The following is a 21,063-nucleotide window of genomic DNA, read 5'->3' on the forward strand; positions in this document are numbered from 1 at the left end:
CTGCCCCGGTGCCTGCTGGATGGAGTGTGTGTGTGTGCTTGTGGATAAAATCACTCATAGTCATTTAGGTGGAAGGACTCCTTTCCTCTCAGCAGAAAGGAAAGACTACCAACTGACTGGTAGTTCTTTCCAACAATTCTGTATGAAATGCCTGTCATGTGCCAGGAACCTGTTTGCCACTAGAGGTATAAAGATGAAAAATACAGGGTCTTTGCTCCTGAGAATCTTGTAGTTTAGTGCTGGAGACAGACATACTTAATAGTTTCTAAGTAATATAGTAAGTGAACAGAGAGCTGTAGACTCTAAGTAACGTGGGAGCCCAGAGGAAGTGCCCTTGGGTGTTCACGAGAGACTTGCTGGACGAGGGGCTATGAGAAGAAAGTTGGGAAGGCGAGGAAGCACGTAGCAGTGAGTGTGAAGACGCGGAGGCATGGACCAGGACGCTGTGTGCTGGGAAGCCACCAACACAAGAGTATTGCTAGAGAGAAAATGCAAGGTAGAGGGAGGCAGGAGAGGAAGAAAGTCGGATTGTGTCACAGAGGTTCCCTGGGCCATGCTGAGAAGCTTGTCCTTTCTTCTGTTCTTGATGGGAGCCATTGAAGGATTTTGAGCAGGGTTGGGGCATGACCGGGTTTGCACTTAATATGGTCACTCTGGCTAGAGGGAGAGAGACCAGGGGAGAGGTGAGGGTTGCCTAAGCCAGGCAGTAATAGTGGGGAGAGACAGGAGGGAAAGAGTTTAAAAATATACGCGAGGTCACACCAATAAAATAGGATCACTGCTTCGCTGTGGGGAGAAGAGTGAGGAAGAAGGAGCACAGGCTGACTCCTGGGTGTCTGCTTGGAGCAGTTGGTTAGCAGTTGTGCCATGAACTGAGATCATGGATCTGAGGGGCAGGGAAGGGCAACTTTTAGGAGGTAGATGATGCATTCAGTTTTAGGCATGTGGAGTCTGACATGCCTGTGGACATCCAAAAGGAAGAGACCACAGCTGGGGAGATTCCATCTGAGAGACAGCCGCTTAAAGAAGTAGTTCAAATGAAGACAGCCTGCAGCGCACAGGGTGCTGGGCCAAGAATGGAACCTGCGGCGCACAGGCATCTAAGAGAGGATCCAGGAAGACAAACCTACCAAGGAGACCTGGAGGGATTAATCAGAGGGGCGCAGGGAGAGCTGGAGAGAGCAGTGTCACACGCCAAGGGAGTAGAGTTACAAGAAGAAATAGTGGTCAACTGCGTTCCAGGAAGTGAGGAATAAAACCTGTCTACTGGACTGGGAATCAGGAAGGCACTGGTGACATCGGCAAGTGTGGAGTTAGAAGAAGTGTGGGAGACATTTGGATATCCTTAATTATTTAGAGGAATAATGGGATGAGGGACAGTTTACCATAACCTTTATGTCATATGCACAGGCCCAAGTAAACACTTCTGTCACCGCTTGTTAGAAGCATGTGTACAAGGATGCGGGGGGTGAGGAGGGAAGTGGAGCTGGGAGTCTCCTGGCCCCGATAGCCCACGTGTCATCTGTTGCAGGACATGTGGACAGTGAGGGACACAGTGGCCATCGCAGCTCTTGGAGCAGCTTGGCTAGTTCAGAGCCTTTGCTTTTGTGGAAAACTGATACATTGTGTCCCTCAGCAGCATTAGCATGTGGCAGGACCTCACTTCCCTCAAGGTGTTTTCCTTCACTCTAGCCATCTGAGGTGGAGCTTGCTCCTCTCTGACCTCTGGACCCAGCCCCACAGGAAGCAGGAGGCTTCCATCAGCCCACTCACCCCAAACCATCCACCCTGGAGAGAGCCGCCTCCTTCCACCGGACTTACTCCTAAAGGCGAATTGCTAGGATCTGGGCCTATGCATTGCCTCATCTTTCTCTCATAGTCAGTGGTTGCCCCAGCACAAAGCTGCTCTTTTTATTTTCTTATCCAGTACTTTCCTTATCCAGGTCTGTAAGCAAGTCCTCTGACTTTGCAGAACCATCCTTCTGCTCTCTGTCTTCGTGAGTTCAATCGTTTTGATTTTTAGATTCCACAAATAGGTGAGAACATGCGATGTTTGTCTTTCTGTGCCTTACTTCTTTTGCTTGACATAATGACCTCAGTTCCATCCATGTTGTTGCAAATGACAGGATCTCCTTCTGTGTTATGCTGAATAGTACTGTAACAGGTCTATAACCAAAACCTCTGACTTTACTTTTCTCAGCTTGCTGAGGCAATGTAAATAATAAACAAAAGGAGAACTGTAAATGGGAATAATAAAGGTACTTACATAATGGGTTTATGGGAGCATTAAATGAGTTAATATAGAAAGTGTCAGGCATGCAGAAAGTGCTGTCATTTGTATTATTGTTTGAGAGGTCCCCACCACAGGAGGAATTAGGGCCAATAGTTAAAGACAGATACTTCACAGGAACTTTACTGTGAAGGATGAAAGAAATAGCCTGGAGCTACAGGAGACCCTCAAAGTCAAGGGGCATTGTTTTTCTGGCTAGGAGAAATTTGGTCATGGTTCCAGGCTGATCAAGATGACTGATGAGGCCTGGCGGTGGCTCATGCCTATAATCTCAGCACTTTGGGAGGCCAAGGTAGGCAGATCACTTGAGATCAGGAGTTTGAGACCATGGTGAAACCCTGTCTCTACTAAAAACACAAAACTTAGCTGTGCATGGTGGTGCACTCCTATAATCCCAGCTACTCAGGAGACTGAGGCAAGAGAATTGCTTGAACCCAAGAGGCGGAGTTTACAGTGAACCGAGATCGCACCACTGTAGTCCAGCCTAGGCCACAGAGCCAGATTCTGACTCAAAAAACAAACAACAACAACAAAAAAACCCAGATAATTGATAATAATTACTGAGGAAGAAGTTAATTATAAGAGGAAGAGATAATTCATGTCAAATTTGCACTTTAGACCCTGGGAAATTGTTATGTTTTTGTCTTGGAGGAATGGGGATCTCTGCTACCCTGAGCTCCCTTGCGAGGGTCCGTCTATTGGGAAGGGTTGCTAGGATGATGACTGAAGCTGTCTTCACACCCCCCTCAAGGTAACATGAGCCAGGTAAACATAGGTGGCTGCACTGGCTTCTTCTGGTATTATACAAGTTGCACTAATAAGTGAAATCAGCAGCAAACAATTTGTCTGCACAACACTAACAGTACTTTGAGTACTGGAGATTGTCTAAATTAGTAACAGGCACACATGACAGGCATTCAAATACAGAGATAAAACGATTGCAATTGACTTGCGTTTCAGTGTGTTACAAAGTTGGCCAGATTAGATCTACATCTACATGTCTAGTTCAATTTCAAATTATAGATTTGTTTCAAAGTCTTCTTTTATTACCTGCTTTGTTTAATCTGCCCTAATTTAGATTATTCTACATCCTTTCACATAAAACAACTTTTAACCTAATTCCATTGATCTGATTTCGTTTTGGAAAATTTTACTAACTTCCATGCCAGCAAAGGTGCCAGAGAACTTAAAAGCAAGTCATCTTAAAGAATGTAAGAGCCAGACTCTGACATTTAAAGCTGTTGTGTAGTGTGTGATTTCTCCACCTGCTGCTCCTTAGATCTGATGGAGTTGGTTTTTGACAGGACAGTGTGTGTTCTAAAAGAAGAGAACCAGATCATCTCTGTTCTTGTACCATGTTTTTAGAAAACCAGGGGTTTGCATTGGTTATAAATATCAAACATAAAAGATTGGAATATTTTTCAAGATGTTGTACGATGAAAATGTATATTATTAGAACAGTGAGAACATTGAATCCGGATCATATCCTTTCAGAAGAAAATGAAAGAGATGAGATTAGTTTTGTAAAAGCAGGATGTTTCTGGGATGTGTGTAAGCACGCACATCTCAGAAATACTACTGGATCATTATTTGCAAGCTTGACATATAGGGGAAAAATTTAAAATTTGAAAGCATTTTAATTATAATTTTTGAGTAAGGAAATCAGATCTTAAGAGCATTATCCTGGTTAATTTTCTGGATATGCAGAAAGAAAACTAGGGCTAGCATGACCTTAATTCAGGTCAAAGTTCCTGATCTACAAATGTAGACTGAATGTAAAGTTGTCAAAGCAGCATGATGACACAGTACTTTAAGAACATCCAAAGTACACGTATTAAACTGGATCACTCAAAGCCAGCAGAAAGGGTCAGGTCTGTTTACTTAGCCCAAACCGGAACTGTAAGCCTGAATTGCTCTCTGACCCTGGGAAAACCCTATTTTTTCATTGGTTGTAAACTAACTCCAAATAAGCAAACTTCTGCACCAAAGTCATCTAACTCAATATATTTCTGCATACATATCATAGCTGATGCTGGTGCATGTATTACCTCACCTAGCACCTCCCTCTACAGGTTCCAGTATATACTGTATGTGTCTTCATATGAAGTATGTGGTTTCTCTTTAAAGTTATCCCTCAGAAAAGAAGGAGCTTCTTTATATTTGAGTCTTTACAATGTCTCTCATAAGGCCTTCTCTTAATTTTTTTAGGTTATAATTATTTAAAAACTATTTTTAAAGAGATAGTACATGCACAGGGTAAAAAATGCAAAATGCATAAAAAGGCATATAATTAAAAAGTAAGTCTGCCTACCATGTCACGTCCCACCTTCAGAGACCATCACTATCACACACAGTTCAGTTTTTGTGGGTATATAGTAGGTGTATATATTTATGGAATACATGAAATATTGTAATACAAGCATACAAATGTGCAATAATCACATCATGTAAAATGGAGTATCCACTCCTTCAAGTGTGACAAACAATTCAATGATACCCATTATTTTTAAATACATAATTAAATTATTATTGACTATAGTCACCCTGTTGTACTGTCAAATACTAGGTCTTATTCATTCTTTCTAACTACATTTTTATACCCATTAACCATCCCTACCCGCCCACAACCCTTCCTAGCCTCTCATAAGCATGCTTCTGCTATCTCCATGAGTTCAATTGTTTTGATTTTTAGCTCTCACAAATAAGTGAAAACATGCGATGTTTGTCTTTCTGTGCCTTATTTCACTTATACTGATCTCCAGTTCCATCCATGTTGTTGCAGATGACAGGATCTCGTTTTTTTTATGGCTGAATAGTATTCTGTTGTGTATATGTATCACATTTTCTTTATTCATTCATCTGTTAATAGGCACTTAGGTTGCTTCCAAATTTTAGCTATTGTGAACAGGGCTGCAACAAACATGGACGTGTATATATCTCTTCAGTATTTCCTTTCTTGTGGTTGTGAACCCAGCAGTGGGATTGCTGGATCTGATGGTAGTTCTGTTTTTAGTTTTTTGAGAAACCTCCAAACTGTTCTTGATAGGGGTTGTACTAATTTACATTCCCACCAACAGTGTATGAAGGTTCCCTTTTCTCCACATCCTCTCCAGCACTGGTTATTGCCTGTCTTTGGGATAAAAGGCATTTTAACTGGGGTAAGATGATATCTCATTATAGTTTTGCTTTGCATTTCTCTGATGATCAGTGATGTCGATACCTTTTTATATACCTGTTTGCCATTTGCATGTCTTCTTTTGAGAAATGTCTGTTCAAATCTTTGGCCCATTTTTTAATCAGGTTATTAGATTTTTTCCTATAGAGCTGTTTAAGCTCCTTATATATTCTGGTTATTAATTGCTTATCAGATGGATAGCTTTCAAATATTTTCTCCCATTCTGTGGGTTTTCTCTTCACTTTGTTGATTGTTTTCTTTGCTGTGCAGAAGCTTTTTAACTTGATGTGATTCCGTTTGTTGATTTTTGCTTTGGTTGCCTGTGCTTGTGGGGTATTGCTCAATAAATTTTTGTCTAGATCAATGTCCTGGAGACTTTCCCCAATGTTTTCCTGTAATGGTTTTATAGTTTGAGGTCTTAGATTTGAGCCTTTAATCAATTTTGATTTGATTTTTGTGTATCATAGGAGATAGTGGCCTAGTTTCATTCTTCTACATATGAGTATCCAGTTTTCCCAGCACCATTTATTGAAGAGATTGTCCTTTCCCCAGTGTATGTTCTTGGCACCTTTGTCAAATATGAGTTCACTGTGGGTGTGTGAATCTGTTTCTGGGTTCCCAGTTCTAGTTCTAGTTCCATTGGTCTATGTGTCTGTTTTTATGCCAGTGCCATGCTGTTTTGCTTATTGTAGCTCTGTAGCATAATTTGAAGTCAGGTAATTGTATCAATTTATTTTAAACAAAAAATGTACCATTTGAGTAAGCAACATTAGCCTGAAAACAACCTCAATCAATACTAGTTTGGGGTATGTAAAAAACATCTTCTAATAAAATCAATTTTAGACAGAGAAATGGGAAGGGTTAAGATTGCATATTTCTTTTAAATATCACTTTAGAAAGTGATTCAATTTTGATTCTAGCAATATAGTGGATTCATTGTTGTGTAAAACCAAAAATTTCTGGAAAAATATTTACAAACATCTTTGCAAGCACATCTCAGCCAGCAGAAAAATAAGAGAAAACTTTGAAGTCCAGAAATGGTGAGAAAGCACAAATGCAGCAGTGCAAGGAAGCATTGGGGCTGGCATTTGTTCTGGAGAACCTAGCAGGTGCCTGAAGACATAGAGCTTGTGTGTAATGGACCTGCTTGGGCTCAGGAGACAAAACCAGGGGCCCATGTGAGGGAGAAGGTTGGATCAGGGAACGTTCCTTGGTGCTGGAACCTCCTAAAGGTGATTCCCTCAGTGAGTCAACTAGAAAAATTCCACCCTCCAGAGAGCCTTAGCCTTAGGTAGAAAGGGGAAAAAAAATATTTCCCTTTGAGAATTCAATCACAAGTGCATCCTCATGCAGATTTGGATCCTCAGAAGTCACATGACCTGTCTGGGCTAAAACAGAACAAGGAAACTTTAGTGTACAGTGGTGCTGTGTTGTAGGACCCCAGGTGATCTGCAACTGCAAATGCAGCTCCTTTGTGAAGAAATGACTTTAAAGCCAGCTCTCAAGAATTTCCACAGAAAAAGATCCAAGCAATATGAGATCCTAGTGAAAAATCATAAGAGACAGAAATAAGCAAGGCACCAAGATCTGGAAGTGACACCAGGCCCCACAAAGTCTGAACGAGGCCCACAAAGACAGCAGATAATGAATTTATCAAGTAAGATGAAGTAAGACGCTTAATATGTTTTAAGAAATAAAAGAGTATCAAGAGTATAATGCAAGAACAAAAAAAGATAACCTAGAAGGTTTAACAAAGAAAGACAATTTCTATAAAAAAGAATATGTAATAATTAAAATTTGAAACTTAGTGAATGAATGAAACAGCAGAGAAGACAGGGAACTGGAAGATAGATCTGAAAGAGTTAACTAGAATGCAGCCCGATAGACAAAGAAATGGGAAATGTGTAAGGGAGGTTGGGAGATGTGGAGAATGGAGAGAAATGTCTAACATGCAAAAAAAAATCTCCGGAAATGAGACAAGCAATATTTGAAGCAAATGATATAAAGAGACATTTCATGAAGAGGTGACAAGAATGCTTAATATACATGTAAAAAGATGTTGGAACTCATTAGTAATCAGGAAAATGCAAATTATAACCAACATGAGATACTCTTCCACACCCACCAAACTGGAAATAGTTGAGTGTCTGATACTTCTAAGCAAACATGGGGACCAGTGGGGACTCTCATCAACAGCAGACAGAAGTGTCAGTACAACTATTTTATTACCTAAAAATATTCTATTGAGATTAAGGACTATGAATGTTAAGGAAATCAGCTAAGTTGTTTATTCATTCATTTCATTTAATAAATATTTATTGAGCACCTATGTTCAGAATTATATGAGAATTTTAAAAATCCATAGTCCCGGTCAGGAGATCGAGACCATCCTGGCTAACACAGTGAAACCCCGTCTCTACTGAAAAATACAAAAAACTAGCCAGGCGAGGTGGCGGGCGCCTGTAGTCCCAGCTACTCAGGAGGCTGAGGCAGGAGAATGGCGTGAACCCGGGAGGCGGAGCTTGCAGTGAGCTGAGATCCGGCCACTGCACTCCAGCCCCGGCGACAGAGCAAGACTCTGTCTCAAAAAAAAAAAAAAAAAAAAATCCATAGTCGCTGCACCAAAAAGCTTAGGATCTAGTGGGTCACATAATAAAAGGGCACACAAATAACATAAAACTGTAGCCATGAAAGAAAGATCCTTCGAGAGACCCTGAAGGTGAGGCTGAGCTGTGGAGGTCAGAGAAGGCTCCCCTGAGGAAGTGATGACCAAGCAGGGGCCACAGAGTATGAGTGAAATTGAAGACACAGGTGGTGGTGGCCAGGGGGATGGCTGTAGACAGCAGGGATGTGACGAATGCCCTGTTGTTGAAGATAATACTTCCTCAGGAAGTGAAAAAAGACCAACGTGCCTGGAGCAAAGGGAGAGGGAGAGCGAGGCCAGACCAGGAAGGCAGGGCTTGCAGGCCATGGGAAGGATTTGGGGTTTTATACGAGAACAGTGGGTACCTACTGACTTGTTTTAAGCTGGGGACTGAAATGATCAATAGAAATAAGAAAAAATAAAAGAGACCATCAATTAATGATAAATCTAAAAATTATATTAGGAAGTGGAGTTAAGGGTTTCTGTGACTACACTTCTGGATCACCAGCTGTGACTATGCCGAGAGCACCAACAGTTGCTGGGCGTATCTTCCCTCTCACACTGCAAGCTCAGCTCTGCCTCTGACAGTACAGCCAGGATGGTCCCCCAAGTTGTAAATCCTTTCCCCGGTCCCCAACAATAGCATGTGAGCTGGAAACCTAGCTGGTGGTTCACTTCATGATGCAAAAAGCATAATTGAATACATTTTACTGCTTTGCAGTCAAATTTCTCCATTGTTAAGAGTAAAAACCAATTTGTTAGTAAATGGAGCAGATATGATTCAAAAGAAGCGGAAAGGCTAGGCACGGTGGCTCAGGCCTGTACTCCCAGCACTTTGGGAGGCTGAGGAGGGCGGATCACCTGAGGTCAGGAGTTTGAGACCAGCCTGGCCGACATGGTGAAAACCGTCTCTACTAAAAGTACAAAAATGAGCCAGGTGTGCTGGTACGCGCCTGTAATCCCAGCTACTCAGGAGGCTGAGGCAGGAGAATCGCTTAAACCTGGGAGGCTAAGATTGCAGTGAACCGAGATTGCACCATTGCACTCCAGCCTAGATGACAGAGTGAGACTCCGTCTAAAAAAAAAAAAAACAAAAGCAGAAGGACATGAAGAAGTATAACAGATTGTGTCTTTCCTGCTTGTGACTGCAATCATTACAAACAGTTTCCACAGGGGGCCATATTTCCATTCTAAAGGTAGTGTTTCAAGCTTCCTGGTGTCTCTGGACCTTTGTAGCTCAGATTCCTTTATTTTTAACAACTTTATTGTGGTATAATTGACAAACAATGAATGGCCCATATTTAAAGCATACAATTTGGTAAGTTTTGACGTAAGTTTACACCTGTGAAAACATCACCACAATCAAGATAATGACATATCCATCACCCCCAACATTTCTGCCCCTTCCTGTCCTGATCTATCCCTACCCTACCACGAACAACTCAAGTTTCAATGTAACCATTCTTTCCATCAAAATTCCAGTAGACTTATTTTATAGGCTAGAAAACGATCTCTAAAAGGCCCTTTCTGATGTTATCTTAACCCAATTCACTGCAAATATTCACCATTAAGAGTCACTCTGTAGATCCTGTCAATTTGCTCAGTCTTAAGCCTTTGAGAACACTTTAATTTTTCTATAAATCCGAGTTGAATGTGCTGCCGGGAAGGAAAAGCTGGAGCCCCAGGGCCTATGGTTCACTCCACCATCATTAATATTTACATCCACTTTTCAGATCTCCTTTTTGATGAAGAGAAAGGAGCAGTTTCCACAAGGGGCACCTCTGTTCAGAGCATTGAACTGGTCCTCCCACCCCACGCAAACCATCACGGAAATACATTCGGTGGCCAGATTATGGCTTGGATGGAGACGGTGGCTACTATTTCTGCAAGGTTCTTGGTTTTGACCTTTGGCATATGATTTTGGGACCAGTGAGGAGAAAATAGAAAGGGACTGAGATCCAGTTCTTGGGCTACTCAAGAAGTCAAGGAAAAGACTGAGGAAAATGTTGCCTTTTATAATGATTTCTAAATCATTTACTTGCTTACTTTAGGATTAATCTGTCCTTTTGTTTGAAGGTGAATGTTTAAATATTTGGTTCAAAAATAAAAATGAGATTACAGTTTTAATACTTTATTCCAAATTATGAATATTGATCTTATGAAACTGCAACTCATTGTCTTGATAGCTTATGACAAAGTAAATGCAGAATAGAAATAGAAGACAGGCTTCACAGTTAAAAATAATCAGTCTAGGTTGGGCATGGTGGCTCACACCTATAATCCCAGCAGTTTGGGAGGCTGAGACAGGAAGATTGCTTGATGCCAGGAGTTCAAGACAAGCTTGGGCAACATAGCAAGACCCTGACACTACAAAAAAATGTGCTGGTGTGGTGGTGTGCACCTATAGTCCCAGCTAGTTGGGAGGCAGAAGTGAGAGGATCACTTGAGCCCAGGGATTAAAAGCTGCAGTGAGCTATGATCACGCCACTGCACTCCAGCCTCTCTATAAATAAATAAGTAAATAAATAAAGTCAGTCAGTTACAAACCTTTTCAAAGACAATTTACAGTTAGGTCTGACCTTTAAAGGTGCTGGTTAAAAATAATTATGGCCAAAGAATTAACTGAAAAATAGGAAAAGAAGGAAGAGAATATTTAGAATACTTTTTTGAGGGTTTTTTTTTTTGTGTTTTTGTTGTTGTTGTTGTTGTTGTTGTTTTTGAGACGGAGTCTCGCTCTGTCACCCAGGCTGGAGTGCAGTGGCGCGATCTCTGCTCACTGCAAGCTTCTCCCTCCTGGGTTCACGCCATTCTCTGGCCTCAGCCTCCCGAGTAGCCTGGGACTACAGGCGTCCACCAGCACACCTGGCTAATTTTTTGTATTTTTAGTAGAGACGGGGTTTCACCCCGTCAGGAGGTCTCAATCTCCTGACCGCATGATCCGCCCACCTTGGCCTCCCAAAGTGCTGGGATTACAGGCGTGAGCCACTGTGCCCGGCCTAGAATACTTTTAACGACTCCTTGATTTCAAAAAGGTTATTTTATTCTTAATGGAAAGATGTAGGTAATTGAGCAACTTTAGGGAACACTCTGTACCCTGGAAATGCATTTGAATAGGATCTGCCCTTCTGACAATTTTCATAACTGTTGAAAATTGCTAAGGTTGTATTTCCCTCAAATTAAAATAATTTTATTATTGATATGTCTATAGTTACGACTATAGTTAGAAACCTGTAGTTATCCTTTCTAAAAATCATGCACAAATAAGTGAGCTTGTTTTTAAAATGAGATTGTCATTCTTAATGACAGTAAAGCAATTGAACATGTTCTTTGTAAAGGCTTATAATATAACTATGGCAGCATCTGTTCACTTGGTGTTGGCACAGAGTAATTGAATGATGACAGTGGGAATCTAAAATGTAGAAAATTATGGAAGTAACTTTCTGAAATTAAATATTATATATAACTATTTCAACATGTCATACACGCAAAAATTATAAAATGTGTATCTCCTAGCCTTTCAGGCTTTATGTAGCAATCCAGGTAATTTTTCTGGGGGGAAAATCTTATCTTTTGATCTGTGGGTGAATTTGATTAACTGTGAAGCTGAGGAATTGTGTGAGGACACCTGCCTTCACTTGGGCCCCACTTCAACCCGGATCACAACTTCTTGAGACTACAGTCATGAGCTATCCAGATGACTATAATTCAAATTAGAACAAAAAGCATTGGTTTGTTGTTCCAAGGGACTTCCCTAGGAAACGAGACAAGAGTAGGACTGTTACGAGAGGCGTAGAAGCATCAACATCTGGGTAAAGACCCCACTACTCGGGGACCCGGTATTTCCCAAGATATTGGCAGGTAGCGTGCAGACCTACCCTCAACACACATAAGCCAGTTATTTATTTCAGTCAAGTTTAAAGAAATGCTTATTTAGAAAATAGGTTGAAGACTTATCTATGTATTTGTTCAATGAATGAATGAGTGATCGCTTTCTTCTCTCTCCCTCCCTTTGTCTCTCCAGTCGCCTGTGTTGGGCACATCCCTTTCTGAAGTCCATAGATATGTTTAAGTTCCGGGGGCCATCTACAGTTGGAGATCGTCTTGTCTTCACTGCCATTGTCAACAATACATTTCAGACCTGGTAAAGTGAGCCCTTAGACTGCTATGAAGAAATTTAAACTTGCACAAATGTAATTTTTAATTTCAGTCTGGAGGTGAGTATAGGAACTACTTTAACAAAATTCCATTTTTTTCATGCACTTTTCAAAATCCATGAACACGTTTAACCCTTTGTTCTGCTTGGAGCCTTCTCACAATTAGTAAATTGTGACAGACTGGTTTTTGTCTTATAAGCGTGACCGTATGTCCCAGTTGGCCCAAGTTGGACCTGGTTTGTACCTGTCATCCCTGCATAATTATTAACTTTTCCTTCCAGTCCCAGTGACTAGATGGTCAATCAACTCATAATGGACCTGGTATTACCACCATGAAATCCAAACCACTTCCCAGTTATTTTTATTATTCTTGGTACACAATGAAAAGATTTGATTTAGTATTTGTTTCTTTTTAAATGTAAAAAGAATATCTGTGTTTCCTAATTGCAGTGTTTATTTTTTAGTTACATAATTATTGTTTTTAGGGAAGAAAACTTAACTTTGGCACAATTTAAGCCCTCCCCTACATTGCCAAAATATGTTCATGAATGTATATAAAGCCCTTCCTGGCCCCACTTGAAAGTGGGGAAGTAAAATGGAAATGCTCTTAGGGGCTTGTAAAAAGCAGCCCATTGACCTAAAAATGGATTTTAATAGTTGCACAGATTTGCTGATAACAAAGAAGATAACCCAGGCCCTTATCCTCCTGTTGCTTGGAGGAGGTGGCGGCAGTGGGCAAGGAGGGCCTACTGGGTCGAGATCCTCTTTGCCCACCACCCTGCGTCACCCTTCACAGTGTTGAAGTTGGAGTTCGCGTGGAGGCCTTTGACTGTCAGGAATGGGCTGAAGGCCGAGGGCGTCACATCAACAGTGCTTTTCTCATTTACAATGCTGCTGATGATAAGGAAAATCTCATCACGTTTCCCAGAATTCAACCCATTTCAAAGGTCAGTTATTATCACACGAGGTTCAATAGCCAGACCTGTGAATAGAGAGCTCTACCCAGAATCTCCTCCCACCAGCAACGGCCTCTTTGGCTCTTTGCCTTTGGTTTTCTCTCTTTTCAGCATTACAAAGTGAAGTGGGCTTTTTTCTTTTCCTTTTCCCCCGGAGCACTCTGATCATTTGTTCAAATAATGGAAACCCTGAAGACTTCACCTCTACTGGGCCACACACGGCTGTGGGTAGGATGTCACCTTCTGTGCCCTATTTCTGGGTCTCTTCTCTCGCTTCCTTAACTCTAGCTCTTGATGCTGTGCCAAGTTCATGGGAACCATATCTTTCCCTCATCCCGAAATTACCTGATCGCCAATGTTAATTTTTTCTAAAAACTCTGTAGTGAGAATTGAGTACAATTCTGGTAATAGAAATGTTAATAATCTCCACTTTTGAAAAAGGAAGAAAATAACTGGAAGGATTACACCTTTGTCAGTGCAACTGCCCTTTGTGGATTCAGCACAGAGGCTCTGACCTGATGAAGTCAGTTCATGGAGAGATGCCACATCCCAGTTAGCCCTTTTGACTGATTTAGGAGAAGGATACTTAAGGATTATAACACTAAGATAGTAGAGATTTTATTTTATTTTATTGTTTTTATTTTGTTTTTGATTAAAGGATGATTTTAGACGCTATCGGGGAGCTATTGCACGCAAGAGAATTCGCCTAGGCAGGTAAGGAACATAAGGTATAATGATTTTATGGAGTCTTCCCTAATCTGACAAATTATGTAAAAGCCCCTGCCTGGGTCTCTATTCCCACATAACAGAAAAAGAGAAGGTCTGATGTTTCCTGGCTGCAAAGGCTGATTACTGACTTATGGAAATAGTTCTTCCACATTGTTCCACTGATATCCATGGCTGATAGAAGTTCAAGAAAGTACTAAGGTTATTGTTGTGTGCTAAATGCAGAGAAAAAAAAAAACTCATTTAACATTTTAATTTTTTTTCCAGGAAATATGTTATTTCCCACAAAGAAGAGGTTCCACTTCGCATTCACTGGGATATCAGCAAGCAGGTGACGTTTTATGATTTGAAGCTCTTCGTATAAAAGTCTTATCATTAAAAAAATGGAAATCGCCTTGCCTAACTGGCTTAGGTTATGCCTACACAGGCTATGTGACAAGGTGGATTATATCAGCCAGTCATGTCAAAATGATACGAAACCAGGCTATCAGTTACTGCTTACCAGTCGGCAGCTGAACCTTGTTTGACTTCTTACAGTTCCCAAACTGCAGACTCAGGATGCTCTGCTGTCAGGTATGTTCCAGAAGCATGGCACAGTCCCATCCGGCATCTCACTGTGACATGTGCCCATCAGCTTGCATTTTTATAAAAACAATAACAAAGTAGTATCATTTGAATATTTTTAACCATTGAATGTAAAGAGAAATCCAAGTTTACTTATTATATGTTGATTATCAGTCATACTGAAAGGTAGTCTGTCTCTGCTCAGGACACCAACTAAAATGATAGATACCCAGTTGTTAAGTATACAGTTACTTTGTCTGAATTCTAAATTAAGGGTTCAAGATAAAAATTATATGTTAGCTGTAGCTTAGTTTTTTTGTTTTTTTGAGACAGAGTCTCATTCTGTCGCCCAGGCTGGAGTGCAGTGGCGCAATCTTCGCTCACTGCAACCTCTGCCTCCAGGTGGTGGGTTCAAGCGATTCTTCTGCCTCAGCCTCCAAGTAGCTGGGTTTACAGGTTTGCACTACAACACCTGGCTAATTTTTGTATTTTTAGTAGATATGGGGTTTCACCATGTTGGCCAGGCTGGTCTCGAACTCCTATCCTCAAGTGATCTGCGTGCCTTGGCCTCCCAAAGTGCTGGGACTACAGGCTTGAGCCACCTCACCCAGCCTGTAGTTTAGTTCTAAACTCAACATTATCACTGGGACTCAACACATACCTCCTCCAACAGTGTCCATTTTTTAAGCAGAAAATATATGATCACACATCCATGTATTGAACACATAGCTTTAAAAATATTTCTATTCTAGGCATCCCTGAGTGACAGCAATGTGGAGGCCCTCAGAAAACTGGCAGCCAAAAGGGGATGGGAGGTTACCAGCGCTGTGGAAAAGGTAGGACACCTCCAGGTATTTGCATAGTCCATTGCCCATCACAAATGAAAACTTTGGTGGTGGTGGTGGTTCTACTGCTTCTACTGCGGCTTTTAAGATAAAAAAAAAACCTTTTGAGGAAACTGTTTATAAGAGGCAACCATCTTTTCAGCCCTGTCTCTACAAGCTGGTTGATTTGGAGTCCTTCAAATATGCCCCACATGCTCCTATCTCTGAGCTTAGGTTCTCACATCCCGTCTCTCCCTCCTTCTCTTCTCCATCTACCCAAATCCCACCTGATCTAGATCAGGACAGATGCTTCTCCATAAAGGCTCTCCTGCCACACTTGACTTAGGAACTTCTTTTTCTAGTAACTCCTTTAGTCATGACTTCTTTAAAATTAATTTTTTTGACTGAATGTGCTGGCTCACGTACTAATCCTAGTACTTTGGGAGGCCAAGGCAGGAGGATCCCTTGAGGCCAGGAGTTTGATACAAGCCCGGCCAAAATAATGAAACCCCATCTCTGCAAAAAAATTAAAAATCAGCAGCTGTGGTAGCAGACACTTGTAGTCTTAGCTGCCCAGGAGGTTGAGGTGGGAGGATCACTTGAACCCAGGCATTTCAGCCTCCAGTGAGCTATGATCACATCATTGCATTCCAGCCTGGGCAATAGAGCAAGATTCTGTCTCTAAAAATAATAAATAAATAAACAATTTTTCAATTAATTATACACTACCTTATGACATTTCTTCCCCAGCTACCTCAAATTAATATTTAAGCCTTACATGGAAATTTAACTTTTTACACATGCTTACACAGGATCTTCTTTCCCTGAGTACATTATAAACCTCTTAAGAAAGAGGCTTTGTCTCGACTTCTTTGTATCTCTCTTAGGACCTGTTACAGTGTTTTGCATGCCATCAGGTTTAAAGAGACATACATCATTTGGATCTTAATTTTATTTAATTTCAGAGGTTTATGAGGAGACCCTCGGAAGCTCATGCCCACACTAACTAGACTGTAAGCTCTGTGAGGGCCAATCTGCTCCCCACTACACCCAGATCACAGGAGCGCCTGGCACTTCAGAGATGCTCACTAATGCCAGCACTTTGGCTACGTTCATATTTCAGTATGCACTGATTTTCATCATCAGTGAAGCAGCAGCCTATGAAATAGGATGACCGTATGTCCTGATTTTCTTGGGACAGTTCTGGCTTACACCTGTTGTCCCATCATAATTATTAACAGTGTCTTGGTGTTCCAGTTTGAATGATAAATTATATTGTTACTTTACCTTAAAATCTAAGTAAATTCAGATGCTACTTCACTGATTCTTTTCAACTCTGACTTTGACCTCTTCTGAATGTTTTGTTTTTGGTTGTTTCCTTTTATGATTTCTTTGTCCTCACTATTAAATCCTTTAAAGGTCTTCCTTATCCCATTTGGATCCAGTGAAGTTTCTGGCTTTGCCTGGTTCAGTGATGCAGAAACACAGGTTTAACTAATGCATTTAAGATGCATTAAGAAGCATAAAAGATGCTTCACTACTTTGTTTTCTTTCACTATTATAAAACCTGCTTCTTTCATCATTGCTGGGATCTGAGCATTCATGAGCAGCAGTGGAAAAAACAAATTCATGTCTGGAATGGAGTGAAAGAACATATTTAGTGAAGTCGTAGAATATATTATAACTTCAGTTCTCGGGAGGGTGTGGCCCAAAGCATACCCAAACAAATTTGCTAGTGTTGTAGAAGAGCTATCAATGATTAATTCTTAATTATTATGTAGATAGTTACTAGAGGATATTATATAGTTAAAGAAATATTCTTGCATTATTTCCATTGAATTTGAATTTCTCCTTTAAAGAATATACTCATGATGAAAACTGATTTTAAAAATCTGATAAAAAATGTTTTTGAAGAGTTATCCTCTTCTCTCCCACGTTTTACAGCTTATATGTTTTTAATTTCCAATATGACTCTAATTTTTTCTGTCACCTTTTAATTGAATAATTCTTACAACACAGTTGTCTGTTAAGAATTATACTTTTGGGCCAGGTGCAGTGTCTCATGCTTGTAATCCCAACACTTTGGGAGGCCGAGGCAGGTGGATCATAAGGTCAGGGGTTCAAGACCAGTCTGGCCAAGATGCTGAAACCCCGTCTCTACTAAAACTACAAAAATTAGCCAGGAGCAGTGGCAGACGCCTGTAATCCCAGCTACTTGGGAGGCTGAGGCAGGAGAATTGCTTGAACCTGGGCGGCAGAGGTTGCAGTGGGCTGAGATTGTGCCACTGCACTCAAGCCTGGACAACAGCGTGAGACTCCATGTCAAAAAAACAAAACAAAACAAAAAACAATCATACTTTCTGGCCAGGCGCAGTGGCTCACACCTGTAATCCCAGCACTTTGGGAGGCCGAGATGTGTGGATCGCTTGAGGTCAGGAGTTCAAGACCAGCCTGACCAACATGGTGAAACCCCATCTCTACTAAAAATAAAAAATTAGCCGGGTGTCATGGCAGGCACCTGTAATCTCAGCTGCTGGGGAGGCTTAGGAATGAGAATCACTTGAATCTGGGAGGCGGAGGTTGCAGTGAGCCAAGATTGTGCCGCTGCACTCCAGCCTGAGCAACAGAGTGAGACCCTGTACCAAAAAACAAAACAAAACAAAAAAAAAAACTCACACTTTCCTCAAAGCCAGATCTGACAGCATCCACCTGTAGTCCCAGCTACTTGGGAATCTGAGGTAGAAGGATTGCTTGAGCCTAGGAATTTGAGGCCAGCCTGGGCAACATAAAATGACCTCATCTCTAAAAAAAAAAAAAAAAAAAAAAAAATCATGTTTTTTCCAGGTTTTCAATATAAATTAGATGGTAAAAATCTAAGATTGTAGTATGTGTGATGAAATTGGATAGGGCTTATGGTTTTCATTCATTTCATGTTTCATGTATAATGATAGAATTAATTGTAGTAATACAAGGAGCAAAATGTATATTTTGGAAACATCACAAAGGTACGTGAAACAGCTGAAGAATAATTATAAGGTTGTTTATTAACAAGTGAGAGATTATAGTGCTTAAACCATAAAAGTCAGCTCTTACAGGCAATTCCAAGTAAGAGAAGACAGTTATATAGGGAGAACTTCAGAGAGGAGGCCATTCTTACCTCCTTGAAGACAGTGTCAGGAGTGGATTGCTGAGGGAGAAATAGGGCTTTCTAGGCAGTAGGTAGTTTGCGCCAAGTTCTCCTGGTGGAAATTAGCATTGAGTAGGAGACTGGCCTGACAGGAGTAGCTTTTTATTTAAAGAAGACCTGGGGATGTACTGGGAAAATTATGGAGAAAGCCAGAATGACATGAACCACCTGAAAACCTTTACACAGGACAGATCCCTAGTATAGGAAACAGACCAGAGGGGAGCTAGTCCCATGGAGCTGGGGGAGGGGCTGGGCCCAGAGCTCTGCCTCTCCGACCCCCACCCACTTGGCCCCCGTGGTCATGTCCAGATACCTCCAAGGAAAGTGAAGGCTCTGTAAAAACCACTTTTGCCCTCTTTCCCACAGTGTAGTCTCCAAAACATATTTGTCAATAGATGGTACAAAAATTCTCAAATTTTTAGTTGTTTCCTCTTGTACTGTTTGTTTTTTTGAGACAGCGTCTCACTGTGTTGCCCAGGTTAGAGTGCAGTGGCGTGATCTCGGTTCACTGCAACTCCCCTTCCCGGGTTCAAGGGATTCTCATGCCTCAGCCTCCCAAGTAGCTGGGACTACAGGCATGTGCCACCACCCCTGGATAATTTTTGTATTTTCAGTAGAGACAGGGTATAACCATGTTGGCCAGGTTGGTCTCAAACTCCTGATCTCAGGTGATCTGCCAGCCTTGGCCTCCCAAAGTGTTGGGATTGAAAGCCCTCTTATACTATTTGTATAAGACATTCAAATTCAAATTCAAAAAGAATCTTATTAAAATGAAAAAAAAGATATCACTAATAAAATGTTAGCAAGCTCCAGCAGATTTTCAGCCTACTTGCTTTAAGCTTCATTTCACAGAATAAAATTCTCCAACCATCAAATGATAAAGAAAACATTTGAGTTGGTATATTAGTTCATCCTCACATTGCTATAAAGAACTACCTGAGGCTGGGTGATTGTTAAAGAAAAGAGATTTAATTGGCCCACGGTTCCACAGGCTGCACAGGAAGCATGGCTGGGGAGGCCTCAGGAAACTTCCAATCATGGCAGAAGGTAAAGAGGAAGCAGGCACGTCCTACATGGCTAGAGCAGGAGGAAGAGAGAGGGTGAGGTGCCACACACTTTCAAACAAGCAGATCTCATGAGAACTCACTGTCACAAGAACAGCAAGGGGGAAGTCCACTCCCATGATCCAGTCGCCTCCCACCAGGTCCCTGCTTCAGCACTGGGGATTACAATTTGACATGAGATTTGGTTGAAATCACAAATCCAAACCATATCAGTTGGTTACGAATAAATAAATAAATAAATTGAATCTCTATATTCCCAACTATGAAAGGTAATTCATATTCTTGGAGAACTGTTCCTGGAAAATGTTTTCACTAAGCAAAAGCTGGTCTTTCTTAGCAGGGTTTAAAGAGAACCAAAACTAACTACTGCATTTCTTTGTCTGCTTTGTTTGCATCAATATCATTGATTTAGACAGCACAGCAATGGGGACTTTCTGCTTCCCTCACCTTCTAGGGGAAAGATCAAAATCGAATTTGCTCATCCAGTACTGTACCTGACATTGGATAAGTCGAGTGAGCTCTGTAAGGGCAGAATTCAGTGGTGGTTACAACTTATCTTGATGTTTGATTTGGCTCCATGATAGGAAACAGAAGCATGTGACTGCAGCCTGAGGAGCAGCCACCTAGGAAAGTGCTGTATTCGTTTCCTAGGGCTGCTATAACATAGGACCACAAACTGGGTAGTGGACACAGTAGAAATCTATTGTCTCACAGTTCTGGAAGCTGGTAGCCTGAAACCAAGATGTCAACAGGGTTGCTTCTTTCTGAGCCTGTGAGGGACAATCTGTTCCATGCTTGTCTCCTAGCTGCTGGTGATTTTCTGGCAGTCTTCGGCACTCCTTGGCTTATAGAAACATCGCTGGATCTCTACCTTTGTCATCACATGTGTTCTCCTTGTAAGCATGTCTATGTCCAATGTCCCTTTTTAACAAGGATGCCAGTCATATTGGATTAGGGGTCCATCCTACCACAGTACAACCTCATCTTGATTAATTACATCTGTAAGAACCCTATTTCCATATAAGGTCAGATTCTGAGGTAGAGGAAGTTGGGACTACAGCACATGAATTTGGGGGTGGAAGGGTAGAGACATAATTCAACTCTTAATAAGTGCTCAGCACAATATTGCATCCCACTCCATCTCGTTCCACCAGAATGGAGCATGGCTGACCCAAGGCCAGAATAGGACTGGCACTATGGAGTTCACCCTGGCAACCTGCCCCCAGCTCCTCTGAGATTGAAGAGCCCCAGCAGCCCATCCTAGAGCCACTTGCCCACCAAGCACTGATTGGATGACGGATAAATCTGATAATTTCTCTGGATATACACCAACGAACCTCCTTCAACTCCCCCTGTGCTGGGCGCAAAGTTAGGCATGCCCATGCTAAGTAGGGCGAGTCTCACCAGCCACCTGGAGCCCCATCTGTAGTTTTCTTGGTGTTTGATAAGTGCTGACAGCCTCGATCATGTCTTCCTTTG

At 41.4% G+C, this 21,063-nt stretch overlaps 1 protein-coding gene across 3 annotated transcripts in view; it reads left to right on the forward strand.

The window, feature by feature from the left end:
- ACOT12 (acyl-CoA thioesterase 12) overlaps nt 1-21,063 on the forward strand; it is a 72,836-nt gene that overhangs the window by 44,201 nt on the left and 7,572 nt on the right. For all 3 annotated transcript variants that reach the window (XM_010386028.2, XM_010386031.2, XM_010386030.2), the window contains exons 6-11: nt 9,843-9,999; nt 12,131-12,250; nt 13,060-13,210; nt 13,878-13,933; nt 14,213-14,276; nt 15,262-15,345. In XM_010386028.2, coding sequence (XP_010384330.2) covers nt 9,843-9,999; nt 12,131-12,250; nt 13,060-13,210; nt 13,878-13,933; nt 14,213-14,276; nt 15,262-15,345 — 632 coding nt within the window. The remainder of the gene's footprint in view (nt 1-9,842; nt 10,000-12,130; nt 12,251-13,059; nt 13,211-13,877; nt 13,934-14,212; nt 14,277-15,261; nt 15,346-21,063) is intronic.

The sequence above is a fragment of the Rhinopithecus roxellana genome, chromosome 3 (genome assembly GCF_007565055.1).
Source record: "Rhinopithecus roxellana isolate Shanxi Qingling chromosome 3, ASM756505v1, whole genome shotgun sequence".
NCBI lineage: Eukaryota > Metazoa > Chordata > Mammalia > Primates > Cercopithecidae > Rhinopithecus > Rhinopithecus roxellana.